The 17,739-nt window shown below is 37.4% G+C and overlaps 2 protein-coding genes across 2 annotated transcripts in view; both read right to left on the bottom strand.

Annotated features, from left to right (window-relative positions):
* The window catches only part of LOC145260518 (adenylyltransferase and sulfurtransferase MOCS3-like), a 46,296-nt gene extending 43,875 nt beyond the window's left edge, over nucleotides 1-2,421 (bottom strand). Inside the window, exon 1 of the mRNA XM_080118654.1 lies at nucleotides 2,288-2,421. Coding sequence (XP_079974780.1) covers nucleotides 2,288-2,383 — 96 coding nt within the window. The 5' untranslated portion in view covers nucleotides 2,384-2,421. The remainder of the gene's footprint in view (nucleotides 1-2,287) is intronic.
* Nucleotides 2,422-11,132: 8,711 nt separating this feature from the next.
* On the bottom strand, nucleotides 11,133-17,527 carry LOC145260224 (lysosomal proton-coupled steroid conjugate and bile acid symporter SLC46A3-like). The gene is made up of 3 exons (XM_080118048.1): nucleotides 17,153-17,527; nucleotides 13,932-14,088; nucleotides 11,133-11,654 (listed from the first exon to the last, which is right to left on the bottom strand). The coding sequence occupies exons 1-3, from the start codon at nucleotides 17,196-17,198 to the stop codon at nucleotides 11,498-11,500; spliced, it is 360 nt and encodes a 119-aa protein (XP_079974174.1). The 5' UTR covers nucleotides 17,199-17,527; the 3' UTR covers nucleotides 11,133-11,497.
* Between the last annotated feature and the right edge of the window lie 212 nt (nucleotides 17,528-17,739).

Genomic DNA, 17,739 nt, shown 5'->3' with positions numbered 1-17,739 from the left:
TTCTACTGTGTAGAGGTGGGATTTTGCTGTTTGTTGGGTTTGTCAGGAGTATTTACATTGAGGGGGAACAAGGGCTTGTAGTCCGTCGGAGCATCCACCATTAAAATACTTGTAAAACAGGCAGAGGGATGCAACATTTTGATGGGACAGAGGTTGAAGCTTAGATGACAGTTCAGGACTTATCAGGTTGGCGACTCTTTTGAACCTTGTCCAGAAGTAGCAGATACATCAGCCCAGATGTGACAATACTCCATGCATGGGCAAATGATGACCTTGTAGAGGTAGAGGATACTTTCAGGCGTAAGTAACTTTCTGGCATGGTAGAGAGAGCCCACCTTCTTCGCAGCACATGTACTGATTTTTTTTCTTGTGCACATGTACCGATTGAAAAACACTAAAAACCTATCTAACTAGGGTTTTTTTTTGTTTTACAAAGGAGGAGTCACCACTTATCAAGGCCCAGAGGCCACTCGAGGATAAGTGTACAGTAGTCAATAGGATAATGAGGTAGTAGTGGAAATTTGGTAAATTGGATTACTTAAGGGGAACGGCTCATCAGGAACTTGTTCACGTTGGACTTGAAGACGACCATATTATAGTCAGCCGGAAAGCAGGCAAATGAAAGAGAGTTCCACAGGTGAGCGATTCTAAGAAAGAAGCTTTGTTCATAGAATCTACGTTTAAGTTTAGGCACGGACAGAGAATGGGGAAAATTATTGATAGTGTTTTCAGCTAGATGAGTGTCTCGTGAATGTTTGGCGAGGGGGGGGGGCATAGATTGGAGCTCAGACAAGCACTAGGTGTGTCAGAAATTTTGTGAAAAATAGCGAATAATTCCACCCCGTCTTTTCAAGCTTATAACTACTCGAAAAATGTAATTCAAGCCCTAATTTTATTTTTTCAATTAAAGGAGCAAGGACAAAGGTTTCATTAAAAAAAAAAAAAAAATTAAAAAAAGGTTTTAAACTTCGGACTTTACAGGTAAATTTCTAAAAAACACTACTTTTTTTGTTTTAAATTTGAATACATTATTTATTGACCTTTTCTCTTCAATTTGTGATATATAACACTTTGGTGAGTAAAATTAATTTACTTTTTAATAGATATTTCAAAATGGGAGGCGTGAATTATTCGATCCCGTCTTTCCAAGCTTATAACTACTCGAAAAATGTAATTCAAGCCCTAATTTTTTTTTTTTTTCAATTAAAGGAGCAAGGACCAAGGTTTCATTAAAAAAAAAAAAAAAAAAGAAAAAACAAACAACGTGGTTAAAAAAAAAAAAGGTTTTAAACTTCGAACTTTACAGGTAAATTTCTAAAAAAACACTACTTTTTTTGTTTTAAATTTGAATATATTATTTATTGACCTTTTCTCTTCAATTTGTGATATATAAAACTTTGGTGAGTAAATTAATTATTTACATTTTAATAGACACTTGAAAGTGGGGGGCGTGAATTTAAATAAAAACGTTTGTCTAAAATATTATATTCGGTTTATTGGAAAGAGCATAAAATTTCACATTGACCCTGAAAATATCGTAAAAATAGAATCAATAGAAAAATTTTGATAGATTTTTAAAGTTTAAAAATTGAAAAATATTGAGTTCGTAAAATTCATTAGTTTTTTTAAAAAATAAAAAAAAATATTTCTATTACTTTTAAAACAACTTTAATAGTTTATTTTGGAAGTATAATCCATAAAGAAAATAAACAACCCACTTTTAAAAGAGAAATTACGAGTTTTTTTTATATTTTATTCGCAGTTTCGTGTTAGGGGTGTCAAAAATTCCTACAAAAATTCTGATACACCTAGACAAGCAAAGCAGTAAGCACTTGCCATGAAAATATCGATAAAGCAGAGACAGGTTCCCAACGTCTCTTCTGTGAGAAAGAAGTTGCAGGGAAGAGAAAAGGGCATCCCCCACTAGGCTACGAAGTCTATTTTGAACTCTGTCAAGGCAGGATAAGCGCTTTCTAGCCTTGCCTTTGGTAACATTTATTTGTTGACCACTTTTTTGAATCTCTGTGGATTGTAAAACAAACCCTTTATTTATTAATTTCTTTCTTTTTTTTTTAGCCACTTGCCTATTGCAAAACATGTCTCTATTAAATATTCTATAGATATTTTTTTCAGCCTGTTTACATGTTAATCCCGTCTCCGACCACGTGGAAAAACCTGAAAATTATTGGAACATTTCGGCATTTTTGTTACCGAAAAATATGAACACGTGTCAGAAAAACAATAAATTAGAGTAAAAAAAAAATTGTTTCCTTCTTCTTCCGAGTACCTTTCTTTCCAATTGCTGTTTTAAACGTTTGATTTCTTCGTCCTTTTCATTCAGCTCTTGGCGCAGTTGAACTAAAAGAGACGCGTGGTCATCCATGTTGACAATACAACAAATCGGTTTCGTTTGATTAAAGAGTTAAGTCGCTAAGAAATTAGAGTTATCCCCCTTTCACCTAAAACGAAAGTTATATACTAAAATTTAAAATAAAAAGTATTTTACAAAACCTCTATAAAAATATATATATATATATAAAATTCAACTTGTAAAATTTTAAAATCATGCAAACATTATCTATATTGTATGATGCGGCTGTAATAAATTAGATGATACCAATCCAAAAATATTAGGGATTAAAATTAAAAGTTTCTTTTCGTTATATAGTAACCCGTGCTAGGTTCCCAATTATATTAGCTCCAGCCGGGAGTCACGAATTTGTGTGTGAGTCGGTGTTCACCAATTCATAATCGAGATCTATCATTTTTTAGGACCAAGGTTGCAGGTGCAGGAATCTCTGGAAGTCGAAAGTAGTAGGGTATCTGCAGAACTGTTAAATATAAATTTAACCAGATCGCCAACTAATAGAAGGATGCCACCATCACCTACTTCACATACATAAAATAAAAATATAGAAATAACTCCAGAAAATTGACACTTGACAAAATCATTGTATTAATATGAAATAACATTTATTTACGCGTTAGGAATATTAATTCAAATCGTTCCAACGTGTTTTCTCGTAATGAGTGTTCATTATGCAGGACTAGCTAAATGAGGATTTCGTGAGAATAGTATAGGTGTAGCGAGCTGCTACTACTACGAGACTAGGCTGTATTCTCACCTTACTCTTTTCTCTTTTCCTTCCTTTTTTCTTATACGTCATCAGAGGTTCCAGCCAATGAAAAGCGAGAACGGTTTACGTGGGACATTCGAGTGAAGGAAACGTCCTTACTTCCACGGCGACTAGAGACAGTACACACGCCTCACTCCTCAGCTCCCGTTAGGTAGCCGAGAGGAGCATTGAACATTAATACAGACTTTACAAAACGCACTGTCTTTCTTTGTAACCCGAGTTTCGGGAAAACACACATATATATTGTATATATAAAACCTCATGAATTCATAACAAAGTCGCGTTACACGTCCTAATTTTTATAAGAAGACAATGTCTTCCTTTACCAGTATTTCTTTCTATTTCAGCGCTCCAGTTCTCCCTGTTATCGGAGGCGCCCCGAAGTGGGAGCCTACCGAAATGGTGACCTCTAATTAGTACCCATGTTAATGTATGGTAATAATACCATATAGGTACGGGCAAAATCAATGCCGATGCTCAAAATGTATAAATATTTTGACCCCTCCCTTTGCTTAAAAATTCACCAAAAATCAGAAAATTAACCAATTTTAATGAAATTTTCAGTATTTATAAAATAATGACCACGGAATTCAATGAACCCATTATTTTTTATTTAAATCTTAGTGGAAATGTATTATTTTGTTTAAACAAAAAATACCTTTATTAAAGTTATCGTTTTCTGTAGTAAAAAAAATGAAAATTTACTTTTGCTTTTTTTATGATAATAAAGCATCGTAAAATTATAGCAATTTTTAAAAAAATTATTTAATTTTTACAGGAACATTACGAAAAAAGCCCCTAAAGTCCGTATTAAAGAATTCGATATAACTTGAAGAAAAATAAATTTCTCGAAATACCGATATTACCATCGAATTAAGCATTGTTTATTTAATATTTTCACACACACACACACAAAAAAATCATAATAGCAAAAATATTTCTACTTTTCTTTTTTAAATTACAGATTTTGCATAATTTTTAAATGCAAGATTTTAATAATTTCCTTGCTCGCATGAATGTGAAATTTTCAGCGTAACATAATTTTTATATAATCTCGAACAATAATTAAAAAAAAAAATTTTAAAACAGGAACATAAAAAATAATTACATTAAAAAATGATAAAAATTGATACAAATGTCAGAATAGGAATGTACGGTGTGCGTCTAGGGGGGGGGGGAGAAATCTGACATCAGTACCTCCTGTAGAACCAAGAATGCACTTACCTTCCCTCTCCACCATTATGGACCATTTAACTAATTTCAACATATTTATTCAGTAGCAATCAGTGGTATGCTAATTGCCATTGGACCAGCCTACAATTAGTCAGGGATGGTGGATTGTTCTATTTTGAGGCGCCTGATTGGCTAAACATGCCAGGAGGGGCAGGTGCCACTCTACAAATGCCAGCTGCTCTGGCATTCAGGGGTTTTACTGTTCTAGACTTCTGCCAGGAACTACACTCTGTCAATTATCGCATCCATTCAGCACATCTTCATTGGATTAGCTGGCTCACCCTAGCAATATTCTACATGGCGCTACGAACAGGATTGAGTGGTATCCATCAACGGCGTCCAATACCGTTTTTTTTTTCTTGGGCGGTACCTGCGATGCCAATCGAAAGGGTGATTTGGTATGATGTGTTTCCCGTTTGCACTGTGTCTTAAGGTACTGATAGTCGATGGTTGGTCTCGGCTTGCCATTCTTTTTCACAGTGATCACCATGGTACTGCACCAGTCAGTCGGTGTGCCGGCGGGCACTGGAGCAATGATGCCCATCCCCATGTCGTTCCAGAGGTCTTGCTTGACCTGTTCTTTCAAATGGTAAGGCACCGGGATTGGGTTATGTCTGGCTTTTGGAATAGCCCCTTCCTTCAGGTGAATGTGTGCTGGAGGTCCAGTCATGGAGGGAAATACCCCATCGTTCTTGAATGCAGAGTCCGCAAAACATTCTAACAGCCAGTCTTTTAATTTGCCGATGTTGGCTTTGGTGGCAGGGAAAGGGAGGCTGTCTGGACGCGTCGGTAGGGGTTTGACCCTGTTTTCTGTATCCTGCACTTTATTTTCGACTTCTAACGACTGCATAGCCATCGATGGGTTTGGGAATTCCTTATGTAATATCCCAACATCAATGCAGGCCGCCTTGCTGAAATAAAGCCGTTTTATCCTTTCACAAATGTAGAGGGCTTGTTTGGTTGTGTGTGTCCCCACACTAAACGTCACCGGCAACCAACCCTGACATTCAAGAGTGGAATTCCTGACTGTTTGAACAACTTTCCTCGATGGGATCAGGTTGTCTATGGTAAAGCCCATGTGTCTCAAGTGTATTGTGCCACCCAGACATATAGTGGCACCGCTGTCAGGGAATATCATCATGTTGGAGCTATTATTTTCAGGGATGTTGTTTCTCTTCCTTGGGTCCGGATTGGGTGAAAATAGGGTTACCATTGCCTTTATTTCGGTAACTTGCTCTATTGGTGTGGACGAGTACTTGTTTGTTGCCTGATCAAATGTAATGTGGGCGATCAGGCTGGCCATTGCTGCCTCGTCAAGTTCGGCGCTTTTGACAGCAGCTCTGCAGCGTTTGATCGACCGGCACACTCGGGCAAAGTGGTTTGATCTTCCGCAAGTGCTGCATGTTTGGCCCCATGCTGGGCAAGATAGGTGGCGAGGTTTCATCCCCGGGGTGCCATGTTGACTGTTTCCACAACTGCTGCAATGGGGTGTTGACCCCCAATTTGAGGGGGGGGGGGGCTAACGCGAGTCTGGGCTCCTTTTAGTGGGGACATGGCACTTCTCTGTTTTCGATATATAGACATCCGGAAGGCAGATATGTCCAACATGTTGCTCATTGTAGTCTGGTCCCATAGTGCAGACTCAAATGCCTCGGCATGGCAGATATTCTGCTCAAGTGATTTCAGTGAGCCGGCTTTAGCCAGTAGGTCCGTCTGGAGTGCGTCATTTGCTATTCCCCTTATTATCTGGTCTTTTATGTAAACGTCGGATAGGTCATAGCTGCAGCAGGGGCAAGAGAAGTCACAATCCAGTGCTGTCGCCCTGAGACGAACCAGGTACTGCTGGATTGATTCACTCTCAGTCTGGGACATTGATGCAAATGTGATACGGTGTACCATTGGGTTTGCTTTCTGGGTTACCAGGGCCTCGATCGTGTTCAATAATCTGTCTGGATCAGTGGTAAAAAATTTCGGGTAAGTGTTTATGATTGCATTTTGGACCGATTCATCTGCACAATTGTACAATTGAATATTGGCCTGGTGTTTTGGCATGTCAGTAATTTTAGTAAATACCTCCCAATCGATTCGGAATTTCCTAAACTGTTGGGGTGTCATGTTGGAATGGAGCTGAGGGAGTTTGGCGGTTGGTGCCTTAGCATAGGCAGTCTGTGAGGGGGGGGGTCCTTGGCTTTTTCGAGGATTCGCATTGCTTCACCCATAGTAGTGATGCCTAATTCCTTTAACAGGGATCTGTCCATCATGTGTAGGTGATCTGTGGTGAGTCTTTCTCTGGCAAATGTGGTGGCATAGATTTTGGCAGACTCAGCTGTAATCCCAGCTTTGTGAAAGAAGTCTTCCCAATCCTCAGGTTCCATTGTTCGCAGCGCCATGTAGAATATTGCTAGGGTGAGCCAGCTAATCCAATGAAGATGTTGTGCTGGGGATAGGCCGATACTCTGTTTAGGGGTATTTCTGTATTGTAGGATGGCCCTGGCAGCCTTGTCATTATCTAAGGACCCTTGTGGTACTGTGTGGTACTGTGTTGCCATCTACAACCCTCTTGGCTGTTTTGACAGCTAGCTCCGCTTGACCATTGGATTGTGGATAGGCCACAGATGATAACCTGTGCTTTACAGACCATTTCTCTAGAAACTGCTTGAATGGGAGGGATGTGAACGGCGGGCCACCATCACTGCTGAGTTCTGGGGAACCATATGCTTGAAATATCTCCCGACAGATTTAGATGAGCCGAGAGGCGGTTGCCTGCCCTTGGCTTAGGTGGTACAAGATGAGCCAGCCAGTTAATCTGTCAGTGCAAACAAGGTATCTGTGGTCACCAACGTGGAACAATCCATGACAATCTGTTGGAACGGCCACTCTGGGGACAATGTCAGTGTAATTGGTTCCCGGGGCTGGCTCGGTGCGATCCTTGTACAAGTCATGCAGTTCTCCCTGGTATTGCGGATGGAGGCATTCATTCCAGGCCAATATATGGATTCGTTTGCTCGGGCTTTCATTCCAGTTATGTCCTGATGTGCTGAATGCAGGCAGCGCAGTATATTTCCTCGTTGACCTTTTGGAACGACTATTCTTCTGTCTAAGAGCACCAGGTCATCATGGGTGCTGAAGATTGGATGTCCTCCTACCTTTGTCAGGATGTTTCAAGAACTTCACCGAAATATGTAGGCTTGTGTTGCATTCAACACGCAATTATCTGGGGAGTTTGCCATTGACAACAGTATGAAACAGGGAGATATTCTGGCTCCAACTCTGTTTTCAATTTACTTTGCAGTGTTTCTTGCATACGTATTTAAGGATTGCGATAAAGATGTCTTTCTCTGCTTTAGGACTATTGGCAAAGTATTTAATCTAAGAAGATTTAATGCCAAGTCATAAACCTTCGGAGGTCTTGTTAGGAAATTACTCTATGCTTATGATGCTGATTTTGTGTCTCACTTGGAGCGCGATATGCAAAATAGTGAATTGTTTTTCAGCAGCATGTAACGCCTTTGGCTTAACTATCAGCATTAAGAAGATGAGAGTGGTGGGAGAAAGTAGGCTAGATGTTGTGGACACATTTGTGTACTTAGGTAGCACACTCTCCAGAGATGGTATTCAGAACACTAGAAAAGCGGCTGTGGTGTGATCGTGGCATCTCTGTCAAAACCAAGATCAGTGTTTACTCGACCTGTGTACTTTCTGTTTTACTTATCTCATCTGAATGTTGGACAATACAACATCGGACCTTGAAGCAACTCGAGAGATTCTATCAGAAATGCCCCAGGCGAATTCTAAATGTGAAATGGCAGTCACTGACACCTGACATGGCTATTCTTGGAAGTCTAAGTGTTTGAGCATCGAAGCAATGGTGATGAGGTACCGGTTGCACTTGGTAGATCACATGGTAGGGATGTGAAGCTGCCTAAGCAGCTGTTTTATGGCGAGCTTAAGACTGGGAAACGTCCTCAACATCGACCAAAGAATTGCTTCAAGGATTATATAAAAGTTGATCTTAAAGCTTTCAAGATTCCTGTTCAGAACTAGGAGACCCTGGCAAAATGCCGCCCTGAGTGGAGGAGACAAATTAGAGGGGGATCTGAAAGTTTTGCGAGGGAAAGAATCGATCATGCTGAACTCAAGAGAAAGGCAATATGTCGGTTTTGCCCATTGAATTGAACAGTTGGAAGTTTGAGGCTTGTAATTGTGTTTTCCTCTCAAAAGCAGCTTACATTAACCACAAAAAAAAACACATACCATGAGCAGAGGGAGCAAAAAACTAGAGGCAGAAGTGAAACAAGTTTCAACACACAACTTTAGCTGCCATATGTGTGGCAGACTGTGCAAGTCAAATGCTGGCCTGAAAAGTCATCTTCGGGCCCACAGACAGGGTTTGAGTGCCGCTAACGATTAACCTGAAAACTGTGATGAGGTTGGTAGGCTAGCATCTGTAAAGACAAAGCAATTGCCAGTATTGTTAGACTGGGATAGTATTCAAGAGAACTGGAGAAACGTACAAGACTATATGTTATTAGTGTCCTCCCTAAAAAATAAAAGGTTTCATTTAAAAAGATAAATACGTGTAATGATTTCTTTCGAATAACATTTGGCACTTTTATTCCAGCAACGTTTTGCTTGAATGTGAAATAGAATTTTTTGTCTGTTACATTTATGTTTTAAGTAGACAATTACATCATTTTGTAACGTTACACACATTTACAAATGTAGTCCCAACACGTTGTAGTAGAGTACATCACAAGGAACATAAGACAAGTAATAACTCGACTCACTTTTTTGTATATTATTTTTTTTTATTGCAATCCTTTGAGATTAGTAAATTGTGTATTTTTTATTATTTATATGAAACGTGGTGAAACAGCAATGAAGTCTACAAATAAATAAATAATAAGAATTCAATTTTTCGTGTTGTAACAACATTTATTTCCAGATTCTTTCCCGAATAAACCATGATCGTACTCCTTCTCTCTGACCTCTGTCATTTCGAATGTGCTCTTGGAGTGCTCTAGAACGTGCTGAACATTCGTTGGTCTGTGCACACGTTCTTTTTATAGTGTTTATTATTATTATTTTTTTCATTACATTTTCACCCCAAACAAGGCACATTGCCACTTTAGTGTAGGGGGCTACTATCAGGGATATAAGCTACTGATGTACTATGTAGGGAGTTGGGCAGCAAGATGTCGGTTCACGTTACACTTGAACTTCTGCATGTCAGTAAATTTGGGGAAGCAGGGACTCGGAAGGAAATTCCAAAGTCTAGCTGTTCTGGGGAAGAAACTACTGGAGTAGAAAGCTCTCTTGCATCTGTGTAGGGGTGGGATTTAGTTGCTTGTCAGGTTTGTCTGGGGTATTTACATCGAGGAGGCACAAGTGCTTTCAGTTCGTCAGAGCATTCACCATTAAAATACTTGTAGAACAGACAGAGGGAGTTTTTCTTCACACACGGCTTGGCATTTGCATATCTGCGTTCATGCTCTGTTAGAATTATGTATGTTTGAAATATCATTTGTGTCAGACATATTTGAAATAGCGTTTTTGTTAGTTTTGCTAGTCTGTTATGCTTAAGATTTAAACAGAATTTACACCAGTTTGTCACAAGTTTAAGCTTTAAATACCATGGCAACATTTATGTTACCTGATTTTTGTTTTCAGTTTTGCAAAATAACAATATCTCAGTCTCTTTATTTTGATATGCCTCTCTCTCTCTCTCTCTCTCTCTCTCTCTCTCTCTCTCTCTCTTCTTTCTTTCTTGCTTTCACCATAACAAGAGAAAGTTGTTTCGTTGGTTAATTTTGGTTTATGGCATATCAACCTTTTTCAGGTTATTTAATGTCAAATCCAGTTATTTTGAAGAAAAGTTTTTTAATAGAATATATTCGTTTTTTTTTTTAAGTTGGTTTCTATTTAATCCATAGTTAGGACCCTAACAGGTACTGCCACTCTGGGCCAGAGTGGACCTGAGAGCAATAGCAATTAACGGGGTGCTCCACACTCCCCAAAGCCCGCAAGCTGGGGCCTCACCATCGGATTTAGTTTAAGGTCATATCCAGGACCAACAAGAGAAAGAGATAATCAGTTGGATCTTAGATTCTGTTCGAGTCGATCGAAAAAGTTGAGAAGTACAATATGCCAGGGACAGTCACATGCCAGCTCAACTCTTGAGTTCTCCAAATGTTTCTTGAAATGTAAAAATAAAAACTATATTTTTATAAAAACATGTGTTCTTCATTTATTTTATACAGCATTCAACTCCAACACCAAAATCCTTGCCCTGATCATTAATTCTCAGGAGAGAATTAATGATGCCTAATGACGCCAAAACCTCAGTATCAACAGACGTCATATCAACCCTTTGATCTAAAGAGCAACATTTACATCACCCATTTTTTAATTTCCAGCATGTTAGTGTCATTGATCCTCATGATTCTTTCTCAGATCATTTTGTATCTGCAGAATCGCATCATCCATTATTTTATTTTATTTTTGAACAAAGTGTATTTTTCGCAGCTCAGTTATGTTACAGTTGAACGGAACAAATTTAGCATTACACTGTATTTGACGTCAATTAAACCGTGACCTTTGTAAAGAGAAGGCCCTTCCATTGTTTTTTTTTCCTGTTGTGCTTGATGTTTACTTTCGCCCAACAGGACTTTGAAATTCCTGAAATGAATTGCTAATTAAATAAAAGTTCTCTAATATTTTTTCCTGTTGACTTTCATGATCAGGATCAAAATATTGAAAAGATAAAAAAAATAGAAAGAATGTTTGTCTGGAGCACTTTAAATTCACTATCAAATAATGTGGTAAGAAAAATGATAATATTACTAAGAACAAATTGTACCAAAGTGTATGTCCTCATTTTGGTTCAAACAGGCCTGCTTAACGAAGGTCATGCTCAAACACTCGTTCATATCCAACATCTATCTAAACATATCAAAACATCTATCTTCAAATTTACTTGATTGCAGAATATCTAAGAACACTTTTTAACATTAAAAAAAACAAACAAAAAAAACAATTTTATCTTTAATTCTTTCAAAACAAAGTTTATAAGACATTCAAAAAAAAAAAAATAATAATAAATAAATAAAAAAGAAAGAAAAGTTTTTTTATCCTGTGTTTTCCTCTGGGATGAAGGCTTTATTTTTAATTCCAAGGCATTCAATTTGTTGGTTTTCTTTAGCCGAGTTTTCATTTGCATTTTTCTTAAAAGTAAGTTCACATGTTTCTTTAGCTTTTTCTTTTTTGTTCACGTGATGAACAATGCTGTAAAGTAAAAAGACAAGGATGTTTTACTTTGTTTGAAGCATTGCACATAGTGTAAAAGAAGTTGTGTTTGAAGGCTATATCAGTGCAGTTTATGGACACTGTGGACCCGAGTTAGTATATAAAAGAACAATGACAATATAGGAAAGAATTTTCAATAATTTTCAATTATATTACGTTTATTTACCAACATATTTTGTCGTACAAGGTTTTAGGTGTTGATATCCCTAATTTTCGAGAGTAGAATCTCTTCCTCAGAGAAGAAAAGAAAAAAGAAACGCCTGCAACACTTCGGCAAAGTTTTCCTTGTTGCAGACGTTTCTTTTCAACACACAACTCCTTTTACAAAAGAATTTTAACTTTCTGAGGATATATAATATATATATACGTGTATATACAAAGAATTCTGTATCCTTACACATGAGCAGCTAAAAATGATAAAATGAAATATCAAATATCATTGGGAACTTTAACAATTAATTTGTGCATTTATTATTATTAGGAAAACAACTGTACTCTTATTTAGGACTCATATTATTATTGTTATTTCTGTTGTGCACCTTCGTAAATTACATTTCTTCTTACTGTCTTTTAATGTTTTTCCTAGACAAATTGTTAATAAATTAAATGCTACTGATCTTTCACTGCTTCTGAATTTTCCTTTGCTTTCTGATAAAAAACAGTAGAAACACGCTCAGCAGAGATAGCAAAATATCAAAACACTTAACAAAATCCTTATTTACTTGCGTCTCCACAAGACTAATGTTAGATACAAGGTCATTTTTTTTACGTGGGTCAATTCCAATACTGAAAAATTCTAGAGTTATTTTCATTGTTTGTGTAATAGATGCCTTCTTACTGTTTTTTTAATGTTTGCTCCAGACAAACCATTAATAAATTAAATGTCATTCCTATTCTACGTCTTTACTTTTCTATGCATATGTAATATTTGTTGATAAAACAATAAAGAAACACGTTTGTATTACCAACACTAATACAGAATGAATAACCCTTTGGCACATAGAAAAATGCCATTTTGTGTGAATCTAGTGCTTCCCACATTTAAAAAGCCTTATGCTCGACTTCCATTGTACCCGAACGGAGACAAGTATAGTTTAAAACGTGTTATTTAAACATGGCTACTGTCAATTAAAGCAGATTTACCTGGATCTGATAACTGTTTATATAAATTTAAGAGTGAAGAATGTCTAAAAATCACAGACAGTAAACTCAGCTCAACTCTCAAATGCTTCTTCAAATGTAAAAATAAATATTATATTTTTACAAAAACATGCGTTGTTTGCTTATTTTATACAGTGCTCAATTCCAGCACTAAAAATCTCTGCTCAAGTAATTAATTCTCTCCTGAGAATTAATGATGCCTAATGACGCCAAAAACTCCTCACAAGACCCACCAGCAAACGTAACAGACGTCATATCAACCCCTTAATCAAAAGAGAATGTGCCTATTCTTATATTGTTTACCAAGTGGGGAGCTAGTTGCCGTGGCCAGGACGTAACAGCTGCTCAGAAAATGTACCAATGATACAGACAGACCAAGTTACTCTTCTCAGCATGTGATAGTAATACGAGGGTCATTCCAAAAGTAAAGTCTCCTATTTTTTAACTAAAAAAGTTGAAGAGCTACAAAGAAGAGAGTGGTACCATAAAAATGAGCCACCTTTTGTTCCCCAGAATCTATTTTTCTACATAGTTACTACTATTCTCAATGCACTTTTGCCAGGGATGAGCGGTGGCTGTGCATGGGCATCTGGAGTGTACTTTGTCATATGAAGGTCATTCCAAAAGTAAATCCCCTCATTTTTATTTTAAATAAATAAGTCAAAGAATCATGAAGATACGAACACAAGAGTGGTACCATTAAAACGAGACATCTTTTGTGCTCTAGAATTTATTTTTCTACATAGTCATCACCATTCTCAATGCACTTTTGCCAGGAATTCAATGACTCATTCTCTGCTCCAAATACACATCCATGACAGGGGTTGCTTTCTTAGAGTCTCACATCGTTAATATTTGCAACAGAGAGATGAAACTTTCAGGTCATGAACTTTAGTCATCATAACAATGCAATTTGCAATACCTTCTGATCCATCTGAGTGGGATAAAAAATATGAGGCATTACTTTCGGAACGCCCCTTGTTTATATTCCTCACATGTGTGAAACTAAGACCAAGGAAAAATGAAATGGTAAATATTCTAATTTATGATCGGTTTCATGTAATCAAGGTATGAATGAGAGAAAGGACAACTTACGACATCAATATGACTGGTAGGATAAAAAATAGAGAGGAAACGACGAATACAAAGCCTTTCATCCATGAAAGTGTGCTGGCATAGATTGTGGTCAACAACGCAGAACTGGTCATGCCACTCAAACCTTCCATGGTGCCTAGACCAGCAAAAGCAGCACCTAAAAAATAAAAGCCTCAACTTTAAATTTTCAAAACAACAGAAACCAATCAATAAAGTCTCTATTTACTTGCCCCCCCCCACGAGGGCAGATGTAGACACGAGATCGTTTTTTTTTAATTTAATTTTTTATGTGGAGGATATCAAACACCCCAAAAAATGGACACTCTGAATAGAACAAAAATAAAAATTTCTCTGGTCAAGAAGGATTTCTTTTGTCCATTGACAAAACAGATCCTACACTTTGAATTATTTATTCGCAGAAAATATTTTTAAAATTTTCATTTAAAACAAATTAAGCACAAAGCCATCAAAAGTGTTGTGAAAATGGGTGTCGTTGGTCATGCTTGGTCTATAGTGATAAAAATGACTATCCTACTTTTAACTAGAATCATCTCAATCACCACAATACCACATTTACTCTAGGGGGCGTCCTACTTAATATATCCCAAAATTGATTGGAAATTTTATTTTTACATAAATATATTGATATGCAAAAGTTTCATTGGAATAAAATGGGGAGTGGGGAAACAAGATACAAAAAAAAAAAATAAAAATAATTCGGTTAGTAAGACATTCCCAACCTTTTTTAAATAATAGACCACCCACTGTTTTCCTGTTTGTTCAGAACCGGAAACAACCAAGTCAATCTCTAAATGGAGTGGGATCTAAGTGGGAGAAAAAAGAAAATGGAGGATGGAGTTTGAAGAATGAGCAATGTCCTTCCAAGATTTTGATTCTATTTGGAAGACAACGAAAGTGTGCGGTCATAAACTTGAAGAAGTTTTTTTGTGTGTGTGTGTGGCGTGTATGGGGAGGGGGTGTTCTAACTTTGTCCGTTGTTTGTTGTCAGACTTTATGAAGGTTTCTTTGTTTTGCGTTGTTTGGCCTTTCGTTCCTCAGAAGGCCTGTGTTTTTGTTCTGTGTTGTTTTCATGTTGATTCCCTGTATATAAATAGTAAGTAACGAAAATCGAAAATCGTTGCATAAAAGGAAAAATAAAAAGATCTAAACCTTCTTTATAACAACAACGAACGAGTTTAATCAATAAGCTTACCTACACCGTTTGGTGAAGAATGTTGGACAGTGTCTGAGTGAGGATAATGAAGAGTTAAAAGAAAGTTGAGCCAAAGGCCGTGAAACGATACACATTCTCTCCTGATGACCCGACATTATCTCTTTAGTAAAAGTGGAAGAAAGTTGGACTGTGTCAAAGTGAAGAAAGGAAATATAGAAAGTTCTTTGGATTGTCGAAAGTCTGTTAGCAGTTATCTTTGAGCAAAAATAGTTGATTTAGTGCCCAGCAGACAGTGACAGGAATGTTGCTTTCAGGGTTCTCTTGTCACGGTCTCATGTTATTGTTTTTTTGTTTACATTGGATCGAAACAATCCTATATATGTCGTCGGCAGAAAACTGGCACTTCTAGAAATACATCATGAACATGTGTGCTAAAAATAGCAAAGACCGTTTTCAAACAGCAAAGGAAAAACTCAAAAACTTAATTTTTCACAAACTAAACAAAAACAAAGGCATATTATTTTGAACCTAGATTAAAATAAATACAGTTAAAAAACAACAAAAAGACAATTTTGACTGTAAATAATATCCTGTGAAATTAATTTATTTGTTTATCAAGCCAGTCGATTGTAGCATGAATAACTTTCCATGAAACAAGCGTCTTCTCACACTCAGTAGCAGTAGCAGCAGTAGTTCAAACAGCCCTTTTAAGGGTTAACTTTCAGCCCACCACCTTAATGTGATACCCACTTCACTCTCTGCAACTGCCTGCCTTCTGAGACTCTCTTTTTACGGCCAGCGACTCCTGCTGCATCTCGTGCTCCAGCTCACTCCTGCAACTTCTAGCAACTCCAGTTCACTCCTGCAGTGCCTCCAGCTAACCTGCAGCTTTCATCAACAACAGCTCACTCCTGTAGTTCACTTTTGTAGTTTCCAGCGACTTCAGGTCATTCCTATAGCTCCAGTGCTTTCAGCTACCAGCTCCTGCACCCCTTGATGTTCCGGCTACCGGCTTCGGTTCCCATCAATATCCAACTACTCGTTCCAATGCCCGCTGACATCCTGTACCAATGCTCACAGATGTACAGTTGACTGCTCCAGTGCCCACTGACACCCAGCTACCAGTTTCTAGTGCTCACTAACGTCCATGTACCAGTTTCAGCACTTGTCCAATACTCCATTGATGTCTGGCTAACAACCTCCAGCCTCGTTCTGAATGATCCTGATATCTATTGCCATACATTTTACTTTTTTATCTTAGTAAAAATAAAACACAATATCTTATCATCTTTAACCGACCATCTGTGTTTGTCATCTCTCTTTGTTATTTCTGTCACTTTCCTTGCCTCGTGTCTCCTTTATTGGTTGTATGGTCGATTGGCACCTTCACACCTTGTTGCCCGAGCATAATTCCCAAAGAGGCTAATTTAGTTTAACTGTACTAGAAAATTACTCACACCTGAGAGTATCCTATATCTCTACAAATGCATGGAGTATTGTTGCCATATCTGGGCTGGTACATCTGTCTCTCCATCTTAAACAGAGTCCAAAAAAGGAGTCTCCAATCTAATAAGTTCTGCACTATAAACCTGTTCAATCATCGTAATTGAGATGACTGTTCGCATTACATTTAAACTTTTGCATGTACAGTCAGGGAAGCAGAAAACAGGAAGGAAATTCCAGTCTAGCCATTTGAGAGAAAAAACTATTAGAGTAGAATGATTTTGGCATCTAGAGTCCTCAACAGTGAAGGGATGGAATTTTGCTATTCATTGGATTACTCGAGGGGCCACATGTCCTAAGAGCTCCTCAGAGCATATTCCATTAAAGTACTTGTAAAACAAGCACAAGGATGCAAAAATTAGAGGTTTACCTTGTTCTTTGTATAAAAAACTTACCTTGTTCTTTGTATAAGAAACTTACCTTGTTCTTTATATGCAAGGCATACCTTATTCTTTGTACATTTGGTTATTTTGTTCTTTATATAAGAGGCTTACCTTGTTTTTTATTTGAAAGGCTTACCTTATTCTTTATATGCAAGACTTACCTTGTTCTTTTGGATCCGTTAGGTGAGATATAATTGTACGAATCATTGAAATTGTTAGTGGGCCTGAAGACCCAACAACTGCAGCTGAAAACAAAAAGGATAATTAAGGATAAACACAGATATCATGAGAGACAAAACAAATTAATCTAATGACCAATTCTTTTTTATATCCAATGTTTCTTTTCTTTATTTAAAACTAATTATACCTACCTAGAGTTGTCTGAGATGTAGTGAAGTTATTGTTTATTTTATTTTATTTTTTTTACTCATGTTCACCCCTTGGAAAGCATACCGCCAGATTAACAAGATATTTGTTTATGTTATATATAAACTTCTACATATCAGTATAGCCAGGGAAGCAGGCAGTAGGAAGGGAATTCCAAAGTCTAGCTGTTTGAGGAAAGAATCTATTAGAATAGAAAGGTTTCTGGCATTTAGGGACATCAACAGTGAAGGGGTGAGATCTTATTGATAAGCAGGTTTGTCGGGGATATGTACGTCGAGGGGGTACAATTGAAACGAGTTGTTAGAACATCAGAGGGAGAGACTGGAGGTAGATGCACAAGCCCAGCTTGTAGAGATACAGG

This window comes from Euprymna scolopes, chromosome 36 (genome assembly GCF_053919585.1).
Source record: "Euprymna scolopes isolate OS-2025 chromosome 36, ASM5391958v1, whole genome shotgun sequence".
Taxonomy (NCBI): domain Eukaryota; kingdom Metazoa; phylum Mollusca; class Cephalopoda; order Sepiida; family Sepiolidae; genus Euprymna; species Euprymna scolopes.
The sequence above is the reverse complement of the archived record's forward strand: the minus strand, read 5'-3'. Positions and strand labels throughout refer to the sequence as shown.